The sequence below is a fragment of the Oreochromis aureus genome, linkage group 9, assembly GCF_013358895.1.
Source record: "Oreochromis aureus strain Israel breed Guangdong linkage group 9, ZZ_aureus, whole genome shotgun sequence".
In the NCBI taxonomy this organism is placed as follows: domain Eukaryota; kingdom Metazoa; phylum Chordata; class Actinopteri; order Cichliformes; family Cichlidae; genus Oreochromis; species Oreochromis aureus.
The window spans coordinates 8,870,180-8,896,440 of record NC_052950.1 but is presented as its reverse complement, the minus strand read 5'-3'; the positions used below and the strand labels follow the sequence as shown (position 1 = coordinate 8,896,440).

The window sequence follows — 26,261 nt, the reverse complement described above, 5'->3', positions numbered from 1 at the left end:
TACGGAACAAGCAGGAGAAGGCGACCAAAGCGGGCATACTGTACATAGGTAGAGGGCATAGATTGTTGCCCTTCATCATTTTAGCACAGTTCCGTACTGTCGGGGGCCTCCCGGTGTTCTCTTTTATCGGCTTGTGCCAGCAAAAACATATTTATTTATACTGATATATTGAGTTTCAGTGAAAATGGCGCAGCCGGACAGCAAGAAGATATTTTTTGAGAACCTGTCGGGAGCGGGCAAAGCCATTGCGGTGCTGACGAGCGGAGGGGATGCTCAAGGTAGAGTGTCGAGTTACACTTTTTGTGGATACTTGTATGAAGCATCGTATCAGTGAGGAAATGCCCGCAGAGGGCGAAGATACACAGCTGTGTCATAGTGTACTGCTTGTCAAGTCGGCCTGGCTTTTATTTAAAAACGCGGTGGGGCGGGGTGGTACAGTAAGGCTGTGATGTTATGTGCCATTTACCCGGTTAGCCGGCATGCTAACACCACGCATCCTGCTAACTCGTTAACAGCATCATCTTGTCACTGATTCAGAGGCATGTGTGACATTACCCACCGTGGCAGCGGCTGAGACAGATGCGTCAAGGTCGAGCCGCGCGGGTTCCTTTCCTCCACACAGTTTATTATTGCATTATAACTGACGGGCTTGTGTTAGCATTTAATTAGCTCAGAGTCCCAATTAATTTAGGTTGTGCAGAAGCCAGACACGCAGAAGTGCAGGGCGCTGTGTAACCATTAAAAGCTGGTTCTGGTGGATGTGTAGGCCACTGGCTCACAGGTTGGAAATTCTTACACAGCGTTTCTGTCGTGTTCATTTTTAATGAGACTAGAGACTTTGGATTTTTAATAGCACAGTGGAGGCCAGCGGTTGTGGGATGCCGGCATCCTGTGTACGTGATGAGCAGCATATAACTCATCTACGTCTCTAACTTCGACTATGCGTCACAGAGGAAACCCGAGTCATGTGCTCACCGGCTCATCCCGTAATTTCGCTTAAGCACATGTACATCTACTACTGCCGTGTAACGCCACATTGTAATGGCAGCCGGCTGATCCGCCGCGGAAAATGAGTTGCATCATCTCATAATTAAACAAAAAAGTCGAAACTTTATGTATTTTATTTAAAGACAGGATGTGGTGATTTTACCAGTTATGTAATTTATTATTAGGCCTACACCTGACCAGTGTAGTAGAGGAAACATAAAGAGAGAGTGAATCCATCCTGTAGAAAGTGGAATATGAGCAAAATATGAATAAATATGGATATTTTTAAACACTAGTAGAGATGTTGTCCTCCTGGCTGTTTACTCAGTTTTTCAACTTCAGGGGTGAGAAAAGGAGTTAATTTTTCATCTATCTGTGCAACTAAAGATCGAAGTTCAGTTGCGTTATTTCAACTGTACTTTATTTACAAAATATCTTTTTAACCAGTAACTTTCTTCTGATTGTGTTCATGCTGCATGGAAAGTTATTAACAAACCAATTGTAAATTGTAATTCGAAAGAAATAGCAAGAAGCTTTGTATCTTTGTGGGGAAAAAACTTCTTTATCCTGCTTTAAAAATAGTCAGAAAGCACTTCAACTTTTTTGGCTTATTGATCCAGATATTCTTCCAATATTACCCTGAGAAGCCATGGTCGGATCAAAGTTGTGCCCACTTTTAGCATTGGACTGTGATACAAAGGGCAGCAGCACTAACACTGCTCTACCACATTAAAGAAGCATCTTTATGTTCTTTATATTCTAATGTTCTTTATGTTAAAATCTTCTGCTAAATAACCACCCTGTTTTAAACTTTCCAATACCTAATTTAGACAAATGTTGACCTTTTCTCAGAAACCACCTGTTGTTGTTATGTAAGTGCATTTGTGAACAATTATTAATAATGTATTATTATTCATTATACCAGGTGTTCTATAGTGTAACCGCCATCCTTTAGGAGCTCAAAGAGTGAATGTGGTTATTCAGTAGCAGTGAATTGATCCACTTAATTGCAGAACAAACACGCAGCGCTGGCCCCAGAGTTAAGCAGTGAGTCTGCAGCATGCTAACTGAGACCGTGCATCAGTGTCAGAGTACATTGTGTAGCCTTGGCTGAGTGCTTTCAGTCAGTCAGCAGGAGAAAGAGTCAGTCACGCAGAAGAAGAGATGTTCTGCTTTGATAGAGACTTTGAAACCTTCAGCTGAGATATCTGTGCGATCATCTTTTCATATATTCTGCCTCTGTTTTCACCACACTCTGATGTCTGATGCCCCTGTGATTGTAGTTATGTAACAAGGACAGTGTGCCACGGATTATACACTGGGTTGTATTGTTGGTCCTTTTTTAATAATTCTGGATGCTTTGCCGGCTTCATGAGCAGAACACATTTCAGAGGTCTTCTCCTAATTTGTTCCCTTCCCTCACTGCTGTGTCCTCTGCTTCCCTAGTGGGCTGAGCCTTTGTGTTGCATAGTAACAGTACTGCTTGGTTCACCAGGAAACCCAGTCCTTTCTTTCCTTTGTTTACAACTCTTCCAGTTAGCCAAGTTCCCGTCCTCCTCCTTCCTGTGGGTAAAGCGTTACGTTTTTATCCCATTTGTCTGTGTTTAAGCTAACCCTGACTTTGACATTAAAGCCACAGAGCATGGTCTTACTGGTTAGTATTTTCACACAGACTAATCGCAGAGAAGCTGTAGGAGGAGCTAGGAAAGCCTTTTGACCAAACATGGCAGTGCTTTCTGATGGGGGAAAAAAATCCGCAAGAGACACACAGACACTATAAACACGCAAAGGCTGGGCTTACACACATTATCTCCTGCATCCAAGACACAGAAAAACTCATAATAAATAAATAAATAAATAAAGGTTTACAGCTGCACCCAGATTAAATAAATATCCATGCAGCTTAAACCCTTGGACAGCCATGCAAATTGGGGTTTTACAATGATTTTGTGCAGTTGAGACACACGTGTTTTCCCTCTCTACATTTTAAAGTTTGACCTTGTAAAAAAAAGTTGTTTTATGATTAAAATGTCTTCTTTTAACTCTTTCTCTTTCAGGAATGAATGGTGCTGTACGTGCTGTGGTTCGAATGGGGTTGTACGTGGGGGCAAAGGTTTATTTCATTCATGAGGTGAGCCATACGTTTATCTTTAGGACTATATTAGCATTTTCAAGGAAAATCACTATAAAGTATTTGGAAGACGTTTAAGGCCAACTTTAATGGCTGGATTTGTGTACAGTACTAGCCAGGGGTCCGGTATCAATACAGGGATGTTTATTTATTTTCATGAAGCAGATGTTAAAAGAGCTTTGGGAAGAGCCATGCTCTGTCTGCTCATCCTGTGATCCCAGCACATCTGTGTGCGTGTGGCTTCTGCTCACTCACAGTGTGATGTTACATAACTGAGGCTTTAGATGCCTCATATGAATACCCTGCACCCAGCTAAGGTAACACAGTATGACGATGCACAAGTCTTATAGTTAATGATGTAAATTTCATTGGTTTTGAATTATGTGGAAATATTTTGATTATTTCAAGTCATGATGACAATAAGATGTTGTTGTGTTGTATTTTGGGCTGTTAGCCAGAGGTTATTTGGAGTGTGTGTTTGTTTGCTTAGCTCGTGTAACACTCAGAAAGATGATTCTTTGCCCTCAATAATTTGGAAATATTTGCAATTGAAATCTATAAAATCAAACAGTCATGTATTCAAATAAATAATTATTAAGGAAAATAAACTGAATGTATACCACTCGAGTACATTTCATTTGCCCAGATTTCTTAAAATGTAACATTTTATATTATACTTATGTAACAGAATTACATGGGGAATTTATATGTTTATTACATGTAATTTATATCTAATTAAATTAGTTAAAGTCATGATTTTAGCCATAAATGTTAAATGTATATTCTTTTTTGTCTATCTAATCAGGGATATCAGGGTATGGTGGATGGTGGGGATAACATAAAGGAAGCCACATGGGAAAGTGTGTCCAGCATGCTACAGTTGGTGAGTAATTATCATGGTCTATATTAGACACATGTAACATACACAGAGTGAGGTTTTACAAGTGTTCTCTCTCCTGTGGGCTCCTGGCTTATATCAGAAACACTTGAAAGTAATAAGTACTTTTGTAGTTCTTGGACTGCAGTGTGCAGTGTTTCCCACATGGAAACATTACTTGGATGGGCTGCCAGGTGTTTTAATAACTGTCCAAGAACTTATTTAGCTTTTTATTTGTATGGAGGAATGCGGTGATGTGTGATTGATTTATGATCTTCTCACTCTGCAAGTTCATTGTCTTCCAGTAAGCTAACTCTGGCCCTTCCTGTATCGTTTTTCTTCCTGGCTTTCTGACCAGGCTACTGTTGTGATGGTAATCAGCGTTATTCAGCTGCTTTCTCTAGAGAGGATCACATCCATTTGATATACTCCAGTTCCACTGTTTTAGACTGCAGCTGGGGCTAGAAGTACTTATGCTGCTCTGGTTTTCCTCTGTGAGTTTGAGGAACCATTCTAACTCCAAGGCTGCGGAGGACACCTTGGAGTACTGTCACTAGCTGCAGTTCAAGACAGTGCAGTTAGAGTTCATCTGCAGGATGGGATGTTTACTAGAGAAGCAGCTTATTTCACTCAAAGCACTTTGCAGAGGAACAATCTTCATATTGACATGTTTAATAATTAATAAATAACCTAACCTCACATCAGATTTATTTCTTGAAACGTTTACTATAAATTGGAATTATTATCATTTTTATTATGGCGTGACTAATGCATCCACATGCCCACCATAAATAAAATATAAAAGTGCGGAAAAACACTGAAATATGTATTTATAAAAGTCAGGTTTATCTTGCAGGAAGCAATGCACAAAGGAGGAACATGTAAGTCATGTGACACAGACGATGTGTGAAGGCTGTTTAGTGGTGAAAGATTACAACCTCTAACATCGCAGTAGGCGGTGTGTTATCAGCAGTGCTTTTCCTGTTGAAGAACAAACACAGGAGTTCAAACCACAAGAATAACCATGTGATATGGGCTGGAGACACTTTTAAAATGTGCCCATTATCGTCACCAGGGAGGAACTGTTATCGGCAGCGCACGCTGCAAAGAGTTTCGCACTCACGAGGGGCGCCTGAAGGCTGCCCACAACCTGGTGCAGCGCGGCATCACCAACCTGTGTGTGATCGGTGGAGACGGCAGTCTGACGGGAGCCAACCTCTTCAAGGAGGAATGGAGCGGGCTGCTGAATGAGTTGGTGGAGCAAGGTAGTGGAGGCTTTATGTCTCTGTGTTTCCTATTTTCAATCAAGACAAAATGAAGTTTATATGTTGTGAGGGTATGGTTACACTGTTGAGAACAATTCTGACCTTAACAGCATGCGGAGCTTGGAGTCATTTGGTGCCATACTGTGAAACCGTATCTCCTGCCAGTAATATCAGAGATTTGTGTTTGTAGGAACAGCTGTGACTCAGAGTCAATTACTCAGGCAAAAGCCCAGTCCTGCCCTAAACTTCTTTTCCTTTCAGGTTTGATTGAAGCCGATGCCGTCCAGAAGTACTCTGCCCTCCACATTGTGGGGATGGTCGGCTCTATCGATAACGACTTCTGTGGAACTGACATGACAATTGGCACTGACTCGGCTTTGCACAGAATCATCGAGGTGGTAGATGCAATTATGACAACTGCACAGAGGTGAGCAGTCAAAATAAGCACCTTTAACAGCTTTACATGTGAAAATTGTCATATGTGACAAGTCAGTCGCTAGTTCAGGCTTTAATTATCTGGGTAAATTTCTACTATATTAATCCTTCACTGTCACCGGCAGCTGTTTCAATCACTCACCTTGAAGTTGAGAAAGTTTAAAGCAGGAAAAAACTATCATAGTATCTTCTACATCTGCTCTCGGGTACATCAGCATTCCTACATCATATTTTCTCTCCTTATCTTTCAGTCACCAGAGGACATTTGTTTTGGAGGTCATGGGCAGACACTGTGGGTAAGAATAGATAAACCTGAGCAGATCCAGAACCATCAATTGTCAGTCAGAGACACAGACCTTTATCACCTGTGTGTGTTTCCTAGCTACCTGGCCCTGGTGAGCGGCCTGGCTTGCGGGGCAGACTGGGTGCTGATCCCTGAAATGCCTCCAGAGGATGGCTGGGAGGAGAAGATGTGTCAGAAACTATCCGCGGTAACACAGTCAGACTTCCTCAGTGAAGTGTAGTATTACTGGGTTGTTCTATGAGGTGTAATGTTTTATTTAATCTGACAACATGTTGTTCCAAACCTTTCTTTGTTTTTCTACACAGACGTTAAATCACAAAAGACTTTTGTGAGATTTCGTGTTTTTTCTGCTTTGAAAAAAATGCCAATGTTCTATGATTTAGACCCGTTCCAGGGGAACAAGGCTGAACATAATCATAGTTGCAGAGGGAGCCATTGACAGGCACGGGAAGCCTATAACCTCTAGTTTTGTCAAGGATGTGAGTACCTGAGTGTTAAGAAAGGGGAAGCCAGAAGCACGGAGACCTGACTGATGCAAGCCAGCCATCTGAGCTACACACAGCCAAAATCTTTGGTTACAGTTTTCATACAGTATCCACGTTACACTAGTCCCGTAATAACAAAGTGTGGACAAGCAGCAATAAAGACAGGATACGCCTGATAACTAAGTGTGAACACAAGCCGTGGTGACACCCGGGCTTTTACTGTGAAAGAATCTGTCCTCAGCTCCCAGGCTGCCGTCGTCGTCCGGCTCCCTCCCCGTGCTTCTGAAAGCCCACGTCACAGCCACAGTCTCAGTTTTTCTGTCATGTTGTTTCTCCACCACGCCCTCCTTGTAGAACCGAGCAGGGATGAAAAGGCTGAATATCATAATTGTAGCCGAAGGGGCGATTGATCGTAACAACAAACCCATTACCACTGAATATGTTAAGAATGTAAGTACAGAGTGTACCCAGTTCCAGCTTTGACTCCCTCCTGAATGACCTCTACTACTGTACTGCTGCCCTGGTGTGGCTTTGTTGCTGTGTTTCTGGAATGCTCTGTAAAGCACACTTGCTAGATTGGTAAGAGGGCTTTCACCACACTGTACTGCCAAAGCACTGCAAGACACCTTTTCTAAACCTCACAGCTTTTATAGGTCTTATAGCATTTACTTATAGCTGCTTCACACATAGCCTTCTTCTTCCTTAAAAATTGGCTTTTTAACTGTAAAATCTGAATCATGATGAAATTATTATGTAATTATTACTAACATTTTTTATTTGGAGATTTTGTTTTTATTTAAAGTAGCAGAGTAATTATTTTTGATTTCAAATTAAAAGCTCCTTTCTAACATGACTGAAAAATTAGAACGGCTTGCTTGTGCTTTGCTGTTTCCCCTTCTCTTCAGCTTCAGATTGTGTTGATGTTCAAGTTTGTGATGTGCCAGTTTGTTTACATGTGTTTTTGCATATACCTTTGTTTTGTATATATTAGTGACACAGTTATACCTTTATTAGTGTATATATAATATGCATTAGATGAATTTAGACAACAGTAAAGTAACACTTCACCCAAAAATCAACATCTTCTTTTCTCTGGTGCTGTTTATCTAGTGCTGACTATTATATTATTATGTCGATTTGTGGTGCTCAAAATCCATTTAAAAAGCTCAGCAGGAATGCATGTTAGAAATTATGACTGCTTATTTAAAAAAAAAAAAAATGACCCCCCCAACACACACGCACATTTTTTAATTTATTTTGTTTAACCGACTAACAGTTGTATCGTTATGTGGAAGGAAACCTGCATGTACCTGTGAGGTTTATTTCAAATGCATGTATTTATTTCATTTTTGCTTCTCTGATCAGCACTAGGCAAACTCCATCTGATTGCATTATATTCAAGAGAAAACAGACTTGCCTGTTAGAGCTGAGCTACTCACACCAAAGCAAATACAGGTGATAAACAGCAGCACAGGTCTGAGGAAAGTACGGACATTTGATTTTAGGGTGAACTGCCTCTTTAAGGATCCATTACCTCAATGAACAGCTGTTATTTTCATGAGAATATTGATGATGTGATGCCAGGCCATCTGCTCAAACTTGTTTTTCTTTTCCTCGCAGCTCGTGGTCAAGTGCTTGGGTTTCGACACACGAGTGACAATTTTGGGACACGTGCAGAGAGGAGGAACCCCATCTGCCTTTGACCGTATCTTGGTAGGTCCTGGTAGAGCCAGTGCTCGGATGTTTTTTTGCTAAATGTTGAATTACTTTAGAGGCCAAAATATCAAACATTTGTTGGTTTCATGTGCTCAAAAAGCAGGATTTATTTTTTCTCTGTCAAACTACTTTGCTGCTGGCCCGTTGGTTAAATAAAACTAAAAGGAATAAGGAATTAAATGATGCCAGATCATTTGATGGAAATGAACTTCAACCTCCAGAAGACACCCTAAAAATCAAATTACTGCAGGCTAGCAATTAAAAATGGTTCTCAGTAGTTTGTGTGACCCCCACAATCTTGTCAGCATTCCTGACAAGCTCCTCATGAGACAAAGGATGATGTCCTGGGGAATCTACTCCCAGAGCTGGACCAGAGCGTCACTGAACTCCTGGACAGTCTGAGCGTCCGTCCAAGGATTTCATCCTGATACCTAATGGCAGTCAGGGTGCAGTTGCCTAGCCTGTTGAGGTCTGTGTGTCCTTCCTTCCTGCCCAGGCCATCACTGACCCACCAACAAACCAGTTATGCTGAATGATTTTATGGCTTCTCCAGATCCTTTCATGTCTGTCGCATTTGCTCAGGGTGAACATGTCCTCATTTGTCAGAAACACAGGGCATCGGTGGTAGATCGGCCTGTTTTAGTATTTATGTCAAATGTGAGTCAGGCTTCACGGTGCCGGGCAGTGAACACAGGGGGGGAGCCAGAGGACATCAGGCCCTCAGGCCACCCTCATGAAGTCTGTTTCTGCGTTTGGTCAGAGACATCCAGACAGGTGTTCTCCTGGAGGTCATTTTGTAGCTCTGGCAGTGCTCATCCTGTTCCTCCTCGCACAAAGGAGTAGATAGCACTCCTGCTGATGGATTAAGGGCCTTCTACGCCCTCGTCCAGCTCTCCCAGAGTAACTTAGTTCCTCCTGGAATCTCCTCCATGCTCTTGCACCTGTTGTTAATTTGATTAACACCAAAGCAGCTGAAACTGATCAGCAACCTCCTCTGCTTCTTACCTGACCAGATCAATACCCCACAACTTTAACTGACTTGATGCTTTACTCTGATTAAAAAGTGTTCCTTTCATTTTTTTTCCAAGCAGTATATTTTGCTTTTGGCCTGTCAAACAAACCATGTTATTAAAATATATCACGTGAGGTTGTTGCAACTGACATTTTTGACTATTTTGTCAGTTTATAGGCACATTTATATTTTTGAGAAGCATATTTATTAGTGTTTAAAGTGTTAATTCTAATTTTAGAAGCCATCATATTATCAGAAATGATTTAATTTTCACAATTTCAATAGATGGTCTTTTGAGAATTCACAGTAAATGTTCCCTGTCCGCAGTATTGTTTTGAGGAGTTGTCCAAAACATTTACTGTTTAATCCCGTGTGTGTCTGAGGAGCGTTGCCCTCAGGTTTTACGTTAAGCATATTAACAGATTTGTGGCTCAGCACACGAGCAAGTGTATCCCAGACAGTGAGCAGGAACCCTTCCCGTTTACTACAAGCCGTCTAAAGATGAAAACAAAAAAATGATGGATGTTTAAGAGGAGAATTAAAACCAATTTTAGATTTAGAGTAAATAAAACTTAAAAGAACAAAAGAAACCTTGAGCAGGGGAAGAATGTGTTGGCATAGAAACGATGAGTGAGGAAGATGCAGTTTAATCTGTGCGTCTCACATACAGGCCAGCCGTATGGGTGTGGAGGCTGTTCTTGCGCTTTTGGAGACCACGGCCAACACGCCGGCCTGTGTGGTCTCTCTGTGCGGGAACCAATCGGTGCGCGTGCCCCTGATGGAGTGTGTGCAGATGGTAAGTGCTGTTCTGTGCTGGAAACAGTCCAAGATCTTCACATATTCAATACGCACACACACACACACACACATATTTACAAAACTAGAGAAGCCGAGGAGAGACAGAGACAGAGAGTCCATAAAGACAAAGAGCTTAAGTAATGATTTCAGACAGCACAGAGTCTGGAGTGGCGATAGTGTCCACAAGAGAGGTGCATTGTTTGAGAGGGAGCCACTGGTTAATCATTATCTGAGAAATTTGGCTCGTTTACTGATGAGCGGCAGTATGATGATGTAAGTGTAACCCATCTGCATAGAAATGGACAAAAAAGCTTTGTTGTCGTTCTCGCTCCTTGTTTGGGTTTAACAGAGCTCACAGTGAAGACCTTACTGACATTGTGTAGGCAGGAAATGTTAGAGGTGAAGAGCAGGTTACATATTAGTCAGACTTTTGTGCCCAAACACACAATGACACATTATTTTTTCCTCTGTCCACACTTCAGGGCAGTTTCTCCTCCACGCAGCAGTTGTGACACTCAAAGATCACAGACCTTGCATGCAGATGTTTATTCCCAAGTCGTGTAGATTAAACAAATTGAAAAGTACTTTTGTGCATTTAGAACCTGCCGTGTCTAAATGCAGATTTCAGGCAGTGAAACAACCTCCTTTCTTTTTTTCCCCAGACTCAAGAGGTCCAGAAAGCTATGGACCAGAAACGCTTTGAGGAGGCCGTTAAGCTTCGGGGCAGGTATGACCGACAGACCTGAACTTCACTCAGTCTGATGCACACAGGGAAAGTGGATCAAGGTGCTATTTTAGAACACCATCAGTCTGTTGTTTACACTCAGTGTTCAGCAGGACGAGGAAAGAGGGAAAGAATCAGGATCATGGACTTCATTTTCAAATACACCTTCCTTAGTTTTGAAGTGTATACACTGCTTGGAACAGATGAACTCTCTGTCCTTGGTTTTTCTACAGGAGCTTTGAAAACAACCTGAAGACATACAAACTGCTGGCTCATCGTAAACCAGAATCCGAGCTGCCGACTGTAAGTCAGTGATGGTGTCAGCTTTGCTTGCTCACACTTAACACACAGAGAAATGAAAAAGGACAGAGGCGAGGCCCCCCACAGAATACCTGTAGAGCAGGTTGTTTTTAGGGAGCCAAGTCAGCCTTTCTCAAGCCACTGATGTTAAATATTTTATGACGCTGTCCTAAGGTTCTGCCCAGCAAATAATGACTCAGCTATTGCCGTCGTGATGTGCCTTGCTGCTGCTGCTATTTTAAGACAAAACAAAGCTAGATCCATATACTTTATTTATCTAGAGGTGAAGGGAAGACAAAAAACCCAAAACAAATAAAAAATATTGTCCAGGGATCAGGCCCCAGCGAGGATCGAACTCGCGACCCCTGGTTTACAAGACCAGTGCTCTAACCACTGAGCTATGGAGCCTGTGCTATGCACCTTCTGAGCAAGTCATCATATGAGCATTGTCCTGTAGACAGGTGTATGACATCATGCTGAGAGCATTAGTATTCAGCAGTCATATGCGTCAGTGGTTCCCTGCTGTTCATTATAAAAAGATAAAAAGTGCACATAATAAAAACAAATATTGACTTCTAACCATGTTATTCTTATTTACCGCGAAGCCTTAAGGTTTAGTGAGCATAGGCTTCGTATGGGGCCCGGGTGGCCACTGTTGCTGTGCAGTGATATTAGATCACACCTGGCTCCCCTGCTGAGGGTTGGACTTGATCATCCCTGCCAGGAGCTGTGGCTCCATAGGAGGTAGCTTACACTGAAAATCAGCGAAGTGTAGAGGCAGCCTGGCAGACTCCATGCTGTGGAGCTTGCCTTAGGGTCTGACTCCACCCTCTGCCTCTGTGATAATGACCACTGTAAGCTCAGCATGTGGCTGGAGTATCCCAGAAAGCATTTATTGATTTCTTCTGTAGAGCGTGATCATCCGTGCTCAAAAACACACTTTATCATTTGGTGGGATTATTCCAGAGCCAGAATGTATGATAACCTGTTGCTGTCATTTTATGTCTTCAGAGCAACTTCAATGTGGCAGTGCTGAATGTCGGGGCCCCTGCAGCGGGCATGAATGCTGCTGTCCGTTCAGCTGTAAGGGTGGGGATCTCTGAGGGGCACAAGATGTTTGCCGTCAGTGATGGCTTTGAGGGATTCTACAAAGGACAGGTGAGTCTTGTAGCACTGCTGCTGCACTACTGCATGTCATTGTACTCGACCAGAGGAGTCGTCAAACTAATGAGATTTCATGTTATTTAAATGCATTCATAATTTCCAAGCTTAATAAAAATCTTCTGTGTGTGTGACTCCAATTTTTTAATCAATATCTCAGAGAGAATTGGCTTAGCTTGATGAGAGTCAGACAGTGCACAATCACACCAAAGCATAATCAGGGAAACCCGGGGGATAATCTGTCCAGATTAATGTAAACCAATTTCCTCACGCTCACTCTCCCTGCTCTGCTCGGCTCAGTCGAAACGATGCAGTACCACAACTATCCAGTGGGGGGAAACAGACTGTTCTCCCTGGGCTGAGAAACACAGCTTTGTACTGATAAGTCAAAGAGTTTCTCACATTACCTATCACCACAATGTCATGGGATTTATGAATACAGGGGAAAAGCAAGCAACACCTGTGTGACTTTTAAAAATAAAAACCTGTACTGATATGTAATCTGAGGCGATACTGTTTTCTTTGTTGCATGACTGGTATAACTAGTTTCTCTCCTCTGGCCTCCTTTGACGAAACCGCTCAGAGTGTGGGGCTGGCTCAGTGAACAGCACTTAAGAAACAATCGGATCATTTATCTCTATCAGAATGTCTCCACTGTCACTGCTTAGTTAAACATCCTCTCTGAGACCTGGATTCAGACTGTGCCTACTGAGCCCAAGAAGATTAGACCAGAGGGAATAATGGATTTCTGTTATTCAGGACTCAAGCACTCTCTGCTACACGCTTCTGTTAGTTTCCACTGGAGCATTTACGCTGCTACATGAAAGAGATTGTCCAGCAAATTAACTCTGGTCTTTGCAATGTCTGCCCTGAGAACCAGGACGATAGGACAGAAAATACACAACTGTGAACAGCACAGGTTATGAGAGAGATGCAAACTTAAGAAAATAAACAAAATAATGGGGGGAAAGCAGCTTCCACACTGGGGCTACATTCATTAGTCTCTGTGCAACTCTTAACACAACAAAGAAAAAGGCAGGTTTTGGAGCTTTTCAGCTCTTTACAAGTTAGAAGAGCACTAAATAAGAAAATTTAAAACAAAATAAATAAAAGCATCCTGTGAATGACTCCACCCATCAATAATAGCTATGTCTCATCCATCTACCCTTCAGATTAAGGAGGTGAAATGGGGTGATGTCGGAGGTTGGACAGGACAGGGTGGCTCCCTCTTGGGGACAAAAAGGTAAAGAGTGTTCAGTTTTTCTTAGAAAGTAATTATTAAATTGAGATATCTACAAAAGTGATGGAGTCCGTATCGGCACTGTACCAGTATATCTGGAGAATTTCCTCATAGATAGCTTTAAGAAACTAAATTTCCAGCCATACACTTTGTATTTCAGTGATTTTGTGTATTTCTATAATCTTTTTCATAATACTCATTTTTTAATCCTCAGAACACTTCCTGCAAAACACGTGGAGAAAATTGCTGAGCAAATGCGAAAGCACAATATAAATGCATTGTTGATTATCGGTGGATTCGAGGTAAGTTTCAGACTCTTCTTTTGTCTCTGCTCGTTTTGCTTTTAACTTGTTGAATCTGTCAGTAGATGCTTCTCATCTTTAAGTTTGTGTACAAGCTTAAAAGCTTTTAAATGATGAATATTTATGACTGTAACAGCAAACATGTTACAATAAACAGTATGATGTTGACCTTTTCCATCAGCCTTATCCCACTTCATTTCAGCACACCTCTGTATGGTTCCATGCATAGCTGTGTACAAAACTATGCTTTAAATTCAATTCTCTGCCTAAAAGCAGAGCTGCAGAACTGCAACATTGGAAGCTAATATTTAGCATTACATGTTAAATGGTATATGATATATATGTATAGCTATATAGTGAGAAAGAAGACTCCTTAACATGATGTATTTGGATTATTTAACTGAAGTTGACTCAATTTGATCTGATTTGGAAACAGAGTACACCTGCTTTTCTTCAGCCATTTCACGCACTCCTGTATAGATGCTCACCAGCTTTACTTTTCCTTTGATGAATGCAAGTAAATGAGTTATCCTGTGTATGATGTACATGTGTGTTTTTGAGGGTGAATGTGGAGTGGTACCTGTCTGTTTCGCTGCTGTCCGTTGTGATAGACCTGGCTCCTCCCCTTGGCACCCTCCACTTATGTCTTACCCTTTCCTTTGTGGCAAGTAGCACCTCTCGACCAGACCAATCTTCCAAACCCCTCGCAGACACTAAAGCACTTGGCTCTGCCCTGCAGGCCTTCCTGTCACTGCTGGAATTGTTAACGGCTCGTGGGAAATATGACGAGTTCTGTGTGCCCATGGTCATGGTCCCAGCCACTGTCTCCAACAATGTGCCGGGCTCTGACCTCAGCATTGGCGCTGACACAGCTCTGAACGCCATCACTACTGTAAGTGATGGGGCCTGCCAACAGGAATAGACAGACATGACACAGACACACAAACACATCTGCTCACTTTGCAAGCCAGCCAGCTGTGTTTCAAGAAGGGGAAAAAACCCACAGTGTTCTGTTTTACCAGTCACCAGCCTGTCAGGGGATCATTCGGAAGAAATTCTTGTAACGGTGGCATCTGTCAGCCACATCTGGCACAAAAAGTCTCCCTAAAAACTAGAAATTCAGACAGATAAAGTGAGTCATGTCAGCACCGTGAGGCGTGACTGGTAAACGTAAAGCTCCCTTCAGGTAAGTAAGTGAGTGTCAACATGGAGGCATGCTGTGAGGTGCACACGTGTTGTGGCCGCCATGTTTTGCTCTGCTTGCCCTTCTCCCTGTCTGTGTGTTTTTGATAGTGTCCTCTGACACGTCATGATGAGTGGCTGGCTGCATGCAGGTTTTGACGTCTACACATCGCCAGAACACAAGCTTAACAGCCTGTAGTTCAGGTAACGTGTGCTGTTTCAAACTGGAATCGCAGCTTGGCCATCATCTTCTTCATTTCCTCCTGCTGTGTACGCAGACTCGATTGGCCCTGCTTGTCCTGCTGAATATAAGCAGATCTGGCTGTCATGTGGTTGTTATATGCCGCGTCACTGTGGAGCGGATTCTGAGGCCAACAAACACACATCTCTCTGTCCTGTCTCTTCATCTGTTCTTTGTCTGTCCCTGTTTATCATCCTTCCCTCTGTTTTCTCTCTCTGCACATCAACTTCCTGTTCTACATTACACATTCCCCACTCTGCTCTGCCACTCTTTCTGTTCTTATTTTCTTTTCTCTTTTCTCCACCACTCTGTTCACACTCCCATCCTCCCATCCTTTCTGCCAAAGGGAAGCCATAGCCGCTATCACACGGAACGTGCCGGAATGGCGGGATACTCTCGTGCAAACTGAGAGAGATTCACCCCTCTCTCTCTCTCTAAGTGACCGGTCGTCTAACGCGTTTTCTATATACTGCTGCTTCAGGCGTTTGAGAGTCTGCTGCAGCTGTATGAGGCTCGCGCCAACTATGAGGAGTTTTGCATCCCGATGTGTATGCTGCCTGCCACCATAAGTAACAATGTACCCGGCACCGATCTAAGTATCGGGGCAGACACGGCCCTCAATGCCATTGTGGAGGTAAGGCAGTCAAACCGCCGCCAGCAGAGCTTTGAGCGCTTTGTTCAAGATGCTTGTGCAAAGACACTGAATGTGAGGCATGATATAAAAGTGCAAGAGATAAAAGTGTGGTCCAGTGCTAATACTCGGCAAACTGTCTGCTTACAGAAGGTGCTACACTACTATTTTCTCTGGATTTAGGTTACAGTAAAGGCAACAAAAGTCAATGAACTAAACTCAGCCCAAACACTAATTCAAACATAAACTGTGCATTCATGTGCTGCTGGAAAAATTGGAAAAAAGTGTTTTCCTACTGAGCCCCCTCACATCATAAAAACAACTGAGAAAGATGGAAAACTTTGGTGCACAACTTTCTCAGTTCTTATCATACACAAAAGCATGAAGTAAAATTGTGCACATTTAAGTACTGTACATCAGTGTTTTTTCTAACATTAAATATATGATATGCTGAAGCACTTTGAGGGCTCCAGGATAGTGATTTACAAAACTCCCATATGGAAAAGATATATATAAATCTTAAAAAGTTTGTATCTGTCTTGTGTGAAACTTGTATGAAAAGCATACAAGAGTGAAAACAGATATAAGATCCCTTGAAAAATTATATGAATGAAACTTGGATGTTTTGGATACTTACTAAAACAATATATGAAAGTAATGAGAAAGTGGCCACTTTCATGAGTAAATCATATAAGCCTTATATGATTCACTATATGAAGTAGGCCACATCTTATGCAAGTCTTTTATAAGTTTTTACTATTTCTTTTCCATATGGGCTGTTAGCTTGTGTCCATACAGAGAAACACAGACCCCGGTAAAGCAACAGTTTATTTATTGGAAGCAGCTATAAATGTGTTGTTTCAACACATTCTCATTTAAAAGCACACAAACACACTGAAGAACAATTTCCCATTTTTGGGAGACGGGCTCTCTGTGGAGCACGTGGATTCACAGTATCGCATATTTTTATATTTTTACCACTGCTGCAGCTTCTAAACTGAAACTAAATTATCTCATGTTTAGCTGATTGTCAGCACTGGGCTATCAAAATAAAAATCTAGCACAGGAAGAAAAATGTTTCCACATAAAATGTAGCAAGTGTTTGTATATGAATTCTGAATTTAATGTTACAATCTGATGTGTTCTGTCGTCTTTCGCAGGACTCCAGTATGTCTGGTGAAAGCAGCATTTAGATGAATCTGTTGTTGAAATGTAGCTATTCGCTAAATAAGCATGGTGTTGTTCTACTGTGTGGAAAGTCTTAAGTTAACAGTTCATGACTTCTAATCATCATGTTTACTTTGATGGACAAATATGAGCTCAGTGTTACAGAGGTTAGCTTTGACACATTAGTGCTGAATGTGTACTGACTTTGTGAGCTCATGTGCGTGTGTCAGACCTGTGACCGCATCAAGCAATCAGCCAGTGGGACCAAGAGACGTGTGTTCATTATTGAGACGATGGGAGGCTACTGTGGCTATCTGGCCACCGTGGGGGGCCTGGCTTCAGGGGCTGATGCAGCTTACATCTACGAGGAGCCGTTTGACATCAAAGAACTGCAGGTAAGAGGCAACCACAGAACCAGTATGCATTCATTATTTAAAGTAGACCTGTGACGGCCATTTTCAGCACTACCTTTTTATTCTTGGACTGAAGTAACTTTGCATGAGTCACAGTTCCAAAATAATCCTCATTTATTTGAACTTGGAGCCCCTCAGTTCATCCAAACAAACAGTTTTGGCTCCTCTCTCTCCAAGGACATTCTCCCTTTATTACAGTTATTTTCGTATTGTCCAATGAACAACAAACAGTGTTATATAAATGCTCAGAAATAAACACTGAAGTAAGCAAGCAAATAAAACATTCTAACAAAACAAACAGCAGCAAAAAGAAAACTACCATTGAAAGCTGACTCTGGTATGAAAGCAAACACATTCAATAATAACTTTAATAATGATGGAATCTGTTATATTTATAGTGTCTATACACTTAATGCCCACTTTTGTAGGTACACCAGTTTAAATTCCTGTTAATCCAAATATCTAATCAGCCAATCACATGACAATTACTCAGTGCATCTGGCATGTAGACACTGCTGATCTACTGGGATTTGAACACACAACCATCTCTAGGATTTACAGAGATCGATCAAAGAATAAGAAAGCATCCAGACAAACTGCAGTCCTCTCGGTGAAAGGGCCTCGTTGACGCCAGACGTCTGAGGTGAACAGTCAGACTGCTCTGAGCTGATAGGAAGACAGCAGTGACTCAAATAACCACTCGTTACCACCGTGGTTTGCAGAAGGACATCTCTGAATGCACAACAAGTCAAACCTGAAGTATATGAGCCACAGCAGCAGGTTCCACTCCTGTCAGCTTACAACTGCAAGTTGAGGCAACAGTTAATGTTGCCTGGGCTGTCGAGCCTATTTCTGCTACAGCTTTGGGACGGCAGGGTGAGAATTTGACATAAACACCATAAAAACTTGGCTCCATTCTGCCTTGCATCAACTGCTGGTGGTGTAATGGTGTCGGGGAATTTTCCTGGAAAACTTTAGGCCCCTTTAGGCCCCTTAGTACCAGCACTGATAGCAAAAGAGGTGTACCTAAAAAAGTGGCCATTAGTGTATATGACAGTAAATAAGGTAAAGCAACATAGGTCCCCTTTAAGTTTCAGGGTCAGTTCTTTACATGTCATTCCTGGTTTTGTCCACTAGATGTCACTCTAATCTAGTGCTAAGGCAGACCTTACAGAGCCACCTATGTGTTAACATCAGCCACATGCACCACTTCTTCCCACAGGCCAATGTTGAACATCTGACAGAGAAAATGAAGACGAGCATTCAGAGAGGTCTGGTCCTCAGGTAAGAAAATGACAGTCACCTTGTATTTCCAGCCAGCATCTCTTTGTAATGAGCTGCAGTGTAAACATGCATTTCCATCCCTCGGTGTTTCACTCGAAGCTCCTTGTATAGTAAACAATTGTTGTGGTGAAGTCGACAGTTTTGACAGTGCTGACATTTTACGATGCAGCTCCCACTGATGACGTCCGGCTAGCGTGAGCGTCAGCCAAACACATCGTGAGTGTGGCTCTGCTAACACTTTCACTGTGTGTCTGTTAGGAATGAGAACTGCAATGAGAACTACACAACAGACTTCATCTATCAGCTGTACTCTGAAGAAGGCAGGGGGGTGTTTGACTGCAGGAAGAATGTGCTGGGACACATGCAGCAGGTGGGCTGATTTCCCATTGTATAAATAATCAGTGGTAACGTCTCCTCCAGAGTACAGAAGTGCCAATTTTCCATATTTGTATCATGAATATGCATGTTCTCAGTTTACATGGCTGGTCTTTGTTGTATTTTGGATTTGTGCATCTTGAGATTAGCACATAAAAAAAACTGGAACACACAAAACTTTGATGAACTCTGGGGAAAATCTGTAATTTGTAATGAAATGCAGCAAAGGAAAAGGATTGTGGATTGTTTTAAAGATAGCACAGCTAGCAAACCACATCAGCAAACATGTGTTCAGTTATGAAGAAAGGGGGAAAAAAGATCTGGTGGATCATTGAAACCTCTTCATTTTTTCCAAAGGGAGGAGCACCGTCTCCATTTGACCGGAACTTTGGGACCAAGATCTCAGCCAAGGCCATGCAGTGGGTCTCCAAAAAGCTGGTGGAGACGTTCAGACAAGGTAAGGTTAATGTTCCCCTTGCCTGTAATTAGACCCGCGGTAGCCGATCCTCCCTCCCTGCAGAGGCGTGGCCGTTGTGAAGAAGATCTGTCATGGAGTCACTCTGTCTGACATTTTGATGTATGTTTATCCTCACAAAGAAAATGAATTATTGATCATTTACACTCATCAATGTAGCATTTTAATGAGGATCTACACACTTCCTCATCTGACAGATAACGACACAACCGACCTGTACACTGTTTGTGTATTAAGGCCGCCATTAAAGTTAAAACTCCTCTTTCTTTTGTTTTTTTGTGTCCATTTCTCTTACACTCGGATGACATAAGATGAAGGTAAATCCTTTTCTCTTCATGCTGGCTCCATGACCATCTACATCTACATATTTAGCTCCTATCCTGTGCTTTCATTTTAGCACCATACTCCCAGTGTGTGTGTGTGTTTCTGTGTGTGTCATTTTCACTGTTGTGTTACACACATGTAGGATGCAATCTGCCCATGCCTTCCAAATTTACCAGCAGCCACCATGTAGTGCTGTTTCCAGGTCCTTTCTGAAATGGAAATGTGCAAGCATGGGCTGTGTGAGCGACACACACATTTCTTTTTCCTGCTTTTCCCACATTTTCTTGGTAGTCTGCAGTGCTTTATCTCGATTCAGCTGCTTTTTTTCATGGCTTCCATATCAACACCTCTTTGTACTTTGGTTTTCTCTTCCTCTTAAACCACACTGCAGCTGTTTCATTTATGAAGATGCTTCAGATACCCACTAGCTAGTAGAAAGAAATCACTGTGAACCACCCCTCACCTCCCCAGATACATCTCAGTGTTAAAGCCACTGGGAATTTAGCCAAACATCATAACAATTATAAATGGTATCAAAGTTGAGAGTTTAGGTGAGTCCTCGGCCTTGTTGAGGAGACAAAAAAGTCCAAAAACATTAAAAACTGAGCTCAAGGTTCAACATTGTGTGTGGTTACACATACAACAGCTCATTTTAAATCATGCCTCACATACAGCCCATCGTCAGCACAAGTGAGTTAGTCCAGTAAAGCTGTTGTCTAAAAAACAAACTGTTGTTAAAAAAACAAAACAAACAACTCCAAATCGTCCTGTTTGCTTTCAGTGCAAAGAAGCTTTAATGTTTTAAACTTGACTCGTGAATGAGCCTTTCAAGTATATTTTTGTTCTATGAATATATTTGTATACATATGTTTCTATATCAAAGGAGAGAGCAGATTTTTAACACTATCGTGTGAGGTGAAAACACCGATTGGTGGAATATTTAGTTTTTGAGAAGGATTCTGTCAGAAAGATTTCATCTCAGTTTTTTCTTTATGGTAGTAAATGAAAGACAGCTGTCAGCACCACTCACTGCGATTGCACTGTAAGAAATAAAGGACTTTGTAATTAAAAAATAGAAATTAGGTGTGAAGTGACAGAAAAGTTCAGAATTTTTACTGTATACAAAATAGAGACTGAAAAACGAAACTTGACTGCTGATAATACAAAAGAAGTGTCCCTTCTTTTCTGCTTTTCTTACTGTGGCGTATAACAAGCCACGAGTCACATTTTTGTACAGTTAAAGGTGCAAAATTCATGCCGTTCTTTGAAAGCTATCTGGCAGGTCAGGATGGACCCTTTGGTGGGCCGATTCTGGCCATCGGGTCGTATGTTTGCTGATCCATGTTCTGCTGTGATTGATCTTCTTTAAAGCTACCTATCACAGAGAGAGGCAGGGTGGAGGTGCTGCTGCCATCTGCTGGTAAGGCAGCTGTGGCTTTTGGTGGTTGGCTACATAGATGCAGCGTCAACTCTACAGTTAACTCGCTTTATACATTAACAAAATATTAATAATTAAACGACTAGTATTTCTGGTGCCAACTAACAAAACCACCAACTTTAAGAAGGGAAGCAGTTATCCTCATGGACCTCCACGTTCGCACATTCTGGGGGGGATGTGAGGGTAACCCTGATCACCAGTGTAGTCCACTGTTTCCCCAACAAAAACAATGACACTAGTCATTTTCACCAGTGGGTTTTAAATCACTGACACACAGAGGTGGAGGAAGTTAAACCTAGCGATCAAAAAGTTCCAAAATAATGGCACTGCATAAGACCCTAAATAGTACAGCTGGAACGCTGTTGTAGGTTTGGGTTTCCAGTGGCTTTAATTCCACCCTAATGCATGTTTGTAAGATCAGGGACTTCCTGTGTTTGCACCTTTGATTGATTCAGTGTTTGTGTGCAGGCCGAGTGTTTGCTAACACCGAGGATTCCTGCTGTCTGCTGGGAATGCGCCGCAGGACTCTGGTCTTCCAGCCTGTGGTCCAACTCAAGGATGAGACTGACTTTGTGTATGTATCACAGTAGCTCGCTGGGACACAGGGAGATTAGTCCAAAAGAGAACTTGGGAGTCCAAAATGAGAAAGAAATGCCGGAATAAACGCTGACACTGACGTTTCTTCATCTGTGTGCAGTCACAGGATCCCCAAGGAGCAGTGGTGGCTGAAGCTGCGTCCTTTGATGAAGATCTTGGCTAAGTACAAGACGAGCTACGACGTCTCCGACTCCGGACAGCTGGAGCACGTCGTACACAATCGACCAAAAGACTCGGACGCTTCAGTGGCCATGTGAAGGCTGTATGACGGTCTGAGTTCAGTCTTTGTGTATGATGGAAATTTTGTGAGGTGTCAGTCTTTGTGTTGTAAATGAGCTCCTGTTACAACGTGAACACTTTTTTTTCTGGCCACATGCTGTGTTCATGTTCTGTTACTGTCATTCCTTTTAGTGGCGCTCCTCTCAGTTTTGTTTTAAAAAACTCACCAACTGTAGTCTAGCCTCTGCGGTACTCCTCTTATCAAATGCACACACACACAGCTGTCCTGCCATGCATCTGTGTGTCCTCATTGCCCTGGATCTTTTTAGTGTTTTTAAATTGCACTTTCTGTGTCTTGAGTTGCTTCGACATTCTCTGACTGCAGAGCTGCAGAGTAGGCACTTTATCTGCAGCACAAAGCCAGTACGTATCTTCTTAGAACGAGTGTGAGGTTAAGCATATTTATATGAGACTGATGCAATATAGTTTTGCTGCAAGCCAAGAGAACTCCATGGTGTGCTTTAACAAGGAAACTAATATTTATCTTTTAAAAATTATTTTGCTTGTAAATGTGGATATATTAAAAATGTAGGCACTGCTGTACTGAGTAGCTGTCTGTTATATTGCACCAACAGAGTTAGATGTATATGAGACCCACAGAATAAAATCATACTTGAGATGTGTGCCTGAGTCACGATTGTCACTTTGCATCAAATGATGTCCTTTTATTTCATCTGGGATTATTACAGTTCTTCCAGTCATTTAATTCACATTTTTTGGGTTTAATTAGAGCTTGTATAATCAAAATCGCTTTCAGTTGACTGACTCTTGGTGAAGCCTGAAGATTAGTGAAGCCAGTTAGCAGGCTCGTGGCCCCAAGTGTCAGATTAATGAGCCATTCATTAGTTGTGTAAATATTTGTTTTTGCAAAGTTAACCTAATGACAAACCAACTGCAAAAGGATGCCGAATAACAGCAAAGGGGGCAGGGATAGCTCAGTAGGTAGAGTGGTTGCCCCATGATCGGAAGGTTGGGGGTTTGAATCCACTGACTGGCTACCCTGGGCAATGTACCGTCCCTACACACTGCTCCCTGGGCACTAGATTGGTGGCTACCCACTGCTTCACTGAGTGAATGGGTTATTTGCAAAGGAGTAATTTCCCTACAGGGAGTAACACATACACATTACATTACATCACAAAGTTCCCAAAATGCACACACAATACAAAGAAATGCTAAATGACCACAAACTACTTATGCAATTCATGGTAATGGAGGGGCTGAAGGGTGAGAGGCAGGACACCAGTGTGTCGAGCTGACGCAGACCCATCACAGTCACATTAAGCCTTTATGTCCAAATTAGATAAGCAGTTCCCCTCACCCCACTACCTGCATGTGTTTGGACTATGAGAGGAAGCCAGAGCACCTGGACAGAAAGGCCCCAGGACCTCCTTCCTGTGAGGCAATAGTGCTGACTGTATTAACTAACTAAATTAACACAATGTCTGTATCCAGTTCTCAGTCACCCAGTCGCCTTAACGCCCACTCATATCCTGGGCAATTTGACCTCAGGAAATCACATGATAGGGTGGGGCTAGGTTTCACAATGAGCTCACCCGAAACCTTGGCTGATTGTGACCTACACCTGTTTTCACGCCCTGGCGTGTGTGATTAGGTAGAGGATCAATAGGGGGTCCATGTCCCTCTCGGGAGACCCTCCCACAGGGCTTAAATCTGGGACTCTCCACCATTTGACCCTAGAACTGAAGAAGCTTCTCAGATGAGAGGTGAAACGTCTTCAAGCAACTCAAAGAAGTCCAGACGCTTTTCTTTCCAAGCTCCTTAGACTAAATTACACAAAACAAACTAACGATACATCATAAAATCACCACAAATAGAAAAACAAGATAAAAAAAAGAGGCAAACTGTAAACAGAAGCAAAATGTTCAAACACAATAAAGGATGCAAAGTAACAACAAACTACAAAGAAATACGAAGAAAAGGAAAAATCCACCATCATCTACAGAGAAGCAAATATAAGCATGAAGAGAAGCACAACAAGGGAGACAAAAAGAGCCAAAGTAATTCAAAACGATAGCACACGTGTGGTTGCACCATACATACATACAGCATCTTCAAAGACACTGAAAACAGTTACAAGGTGCCAACTAACCACACATGCATCAACATGGGGTTTGTAACTGATCACAGGACATCATGAGGGATGGCACACTGACGGACCAATCGTTGTTTTGCACTTTTTGTCCTCTGTAAATGCAGGGATGGCAGGCATGGAGGAGGTAAACAGAAACTCCTAAAAGCCCTGTGTGCTGCACCAACCATGATATACGTTACAGCCAGCAGATGGCGGCAGAGTACCGTCAGGCCTGCGCTGTGCCCCGGTTCACTGAGTCCACTATGACACGGATTCCCTCCATCAGCTGCTGTCCACTTCTCTCTTCACTATTTCACTGTACGCTAGCTTATTACTAAAGTAGATTAGCTGTGTGAGGCCTTGTGTGAGTGTGCACGTGTGTGCGTGTGTGTGAGGCCATAATTAGGAATTAATCTTATCATTTGAAAGAAAATTTCAATTTCCCATGGGTGTATTAATTGTGTATACATGTAATTGGGCTTCTTTTTCCAGCCTAAACGGACCTTTTTTCCTCCGACTTAACGGCAAGTAATTACATACATATATGGCCGAGCTGAGGCCATCGCTTAGCGACAGTGCGGCGACGTGAAATGCAATTTGAAGAAAAAGCTACCTGAATCACCTTTACTCCCAACAGATCCTCCCAGAATAATTATCATCCATAACTTAAAAGCAGCGCGCTTAATTCAGGTTCACGCCCACGCCTCTGCACGAAAAGACGCCTTGTTTCTCTTCACTATAATTTGCTCAGACCCCAATGGGCGCATGGTTCATTGTAGAGGCAGTTTCATGTTGCCGGCTACTTCTCTCTGAGCATGAAATTAGAAAATTCAATAATTTGGGTTGATTTAAGAATGCAAGGGGAGACTAAAGGGTCATATGCACATAGGTAATCAATACTCATTACCATTTCATTTCTCCCCCCTCCTTTCTTTTCTCCTACAATCACACGTGAATCTGATCTCACTGGACTGATTAAAGGTTGCAAATGAAGGGTCCTCACTCCCCGATTCTCATCAAAGGCCAACCACACGCTCGGTAACTTTGTCTTCATTTAATTCCAACTTGTCTTCAGACAGGCCTCCAATTATAAGCTCGCAGTGAATCTCCAAAATAGCTCATGCACATTGACCTTTTTAGATTAAAAGTGCATTCTCCGTCTCTCATGGAGTCCCCCCCTGCACTCCAGTTTCACTACTAATGAACCGCAGCAGTTGGAATTTCTACTGCTGTAATAACTAGCATTAGAGGTGCGATGCTAAAATAGCTTGCTATAAAGGTGCCTCAGTAACAGTAGCGGCGAGAGCCAACAAATCCAAGCTGGCTGGTGCCGAAAAAGCCATATTTTTGCTTTCAGATAAATCACCTATTTGACGTTGCGGGGATGAATATTTATGAACCAGAGGAGCCATGCAAAAAATAGATGAGCTCACAATACATTCGCTGTGAGATGAAAAAGCACAGAAGAGCAGAAGTTATAGATTTTTGATATGAGCCTACTGCAGTCCCCATTGGCTGCATGGGAAGCTCACACTGTGCCGGCGCTGGCTGCAAAATAAACAGGAGTGAATCACAGGACCCGTTTCCAGACATCGGATAAGGGATTTGATCCGCCTCGCACACACCAGAGAAGCTCTGCCTTAAAACAAGTCCAGTGAGTCGCACTCCAATTTAGGCTTCCCACAATCCAGCGGGCGAGGGCTGAAATGCTCATCTGAGAATCTCCTCTTTTTTGACAATTAAGACACCCATGGAGGCATGGAAAGCTCTCAATTCCATTAGCCTCTGTGCCGTGTTTCACTCTATCTGTCCACTGAGCCTTAACTTACTTATTAGTACAAGTCTGCCGTATTTTGTTAGGGAAGCGATTAGTGAAATCTACATGAAAAGGCAATTCCCCCCCTCTTTTCTTTCCCCTCACTCTCTCACACTTCATTGAGATCAGACAGATCTAAAGAATGGCATTTGCGCACTAATGAAATTCGCTCTGCATCATTTCGGATGTTAATCTCTGGACGGAAGT

The 26,261-nt window shown here is 42.4% G+C and overlaps 1 protein-coding gene and 1 non-coding gene across 8 annotated transcripts; one reads left to right on the top strand and one right to left on the bottom strand.

Moving 5' to 3' along the window:
• pfkpa (phosphofructokinase, platelet a) lies at window positions 1-22,773 on the top strand. Of its 7 annotated transcripts, none has more exons than XM_031728351.2 (23): window positions 1-278; window positions 3,045-3,118; window positions 3,924-4,001; window positions 5,071-5,260; window positions 5,522-5,687; window positions 5,947-5,991; window positions 6,078-6,186; window positions 6,839-6,934; window positions 8,105-8,197; window positions 9,883-10,008; window positions 10,673-10,737; window positions 10,968-11,037; window positions 12,046-12,192; window positions 13,368-13,438; window positions 13,650-13,737; window positions 15,642-15,794; window positions 17,189-17,353; window positions 18,594-18,655; window positions 18,914-19,025; window positions 19,388-19,487; window positions 19,817-19,822; window positions 21,736-21,841; window positions 21,965-22,773. In XM_031728351.2, the coding sequence occupies exons 1-23, from the start codon at window positions 185-187 to the stop codon at window positions 22,119-22,121; spliced, it is 2,373 nt and encodes a 790-aa protein (XP_031584211.1). In that variant the 5' UTR covers window positions 1-184; the 3' UTR covers window positions 22,122-22,773. The 7 variants fall into 7 exon arrangements, with proteins under 7 accessions (XP_031584211.1, XP_039473267.1, XP_031584210.1 ...); XM_039617333.1 differs by lacking the exon at window positions 15,642-15,794 and adding an exon at window positions 14,477-14,629; XM_031728350.2 differs by lacking the exon at window positions 6,839-6,934 and adding an exon at window positions 6,383-6,478.
• On the bottom strand, window positions 11,370-11,442 carry trnat-ugu. Its single transcript has one exon. It is a non-coding gene; the product is annotated as a tRNA-Thr (tRNA).
• Window positions 22,774-26,261: the final 3,488 nt, after the last annotated feature.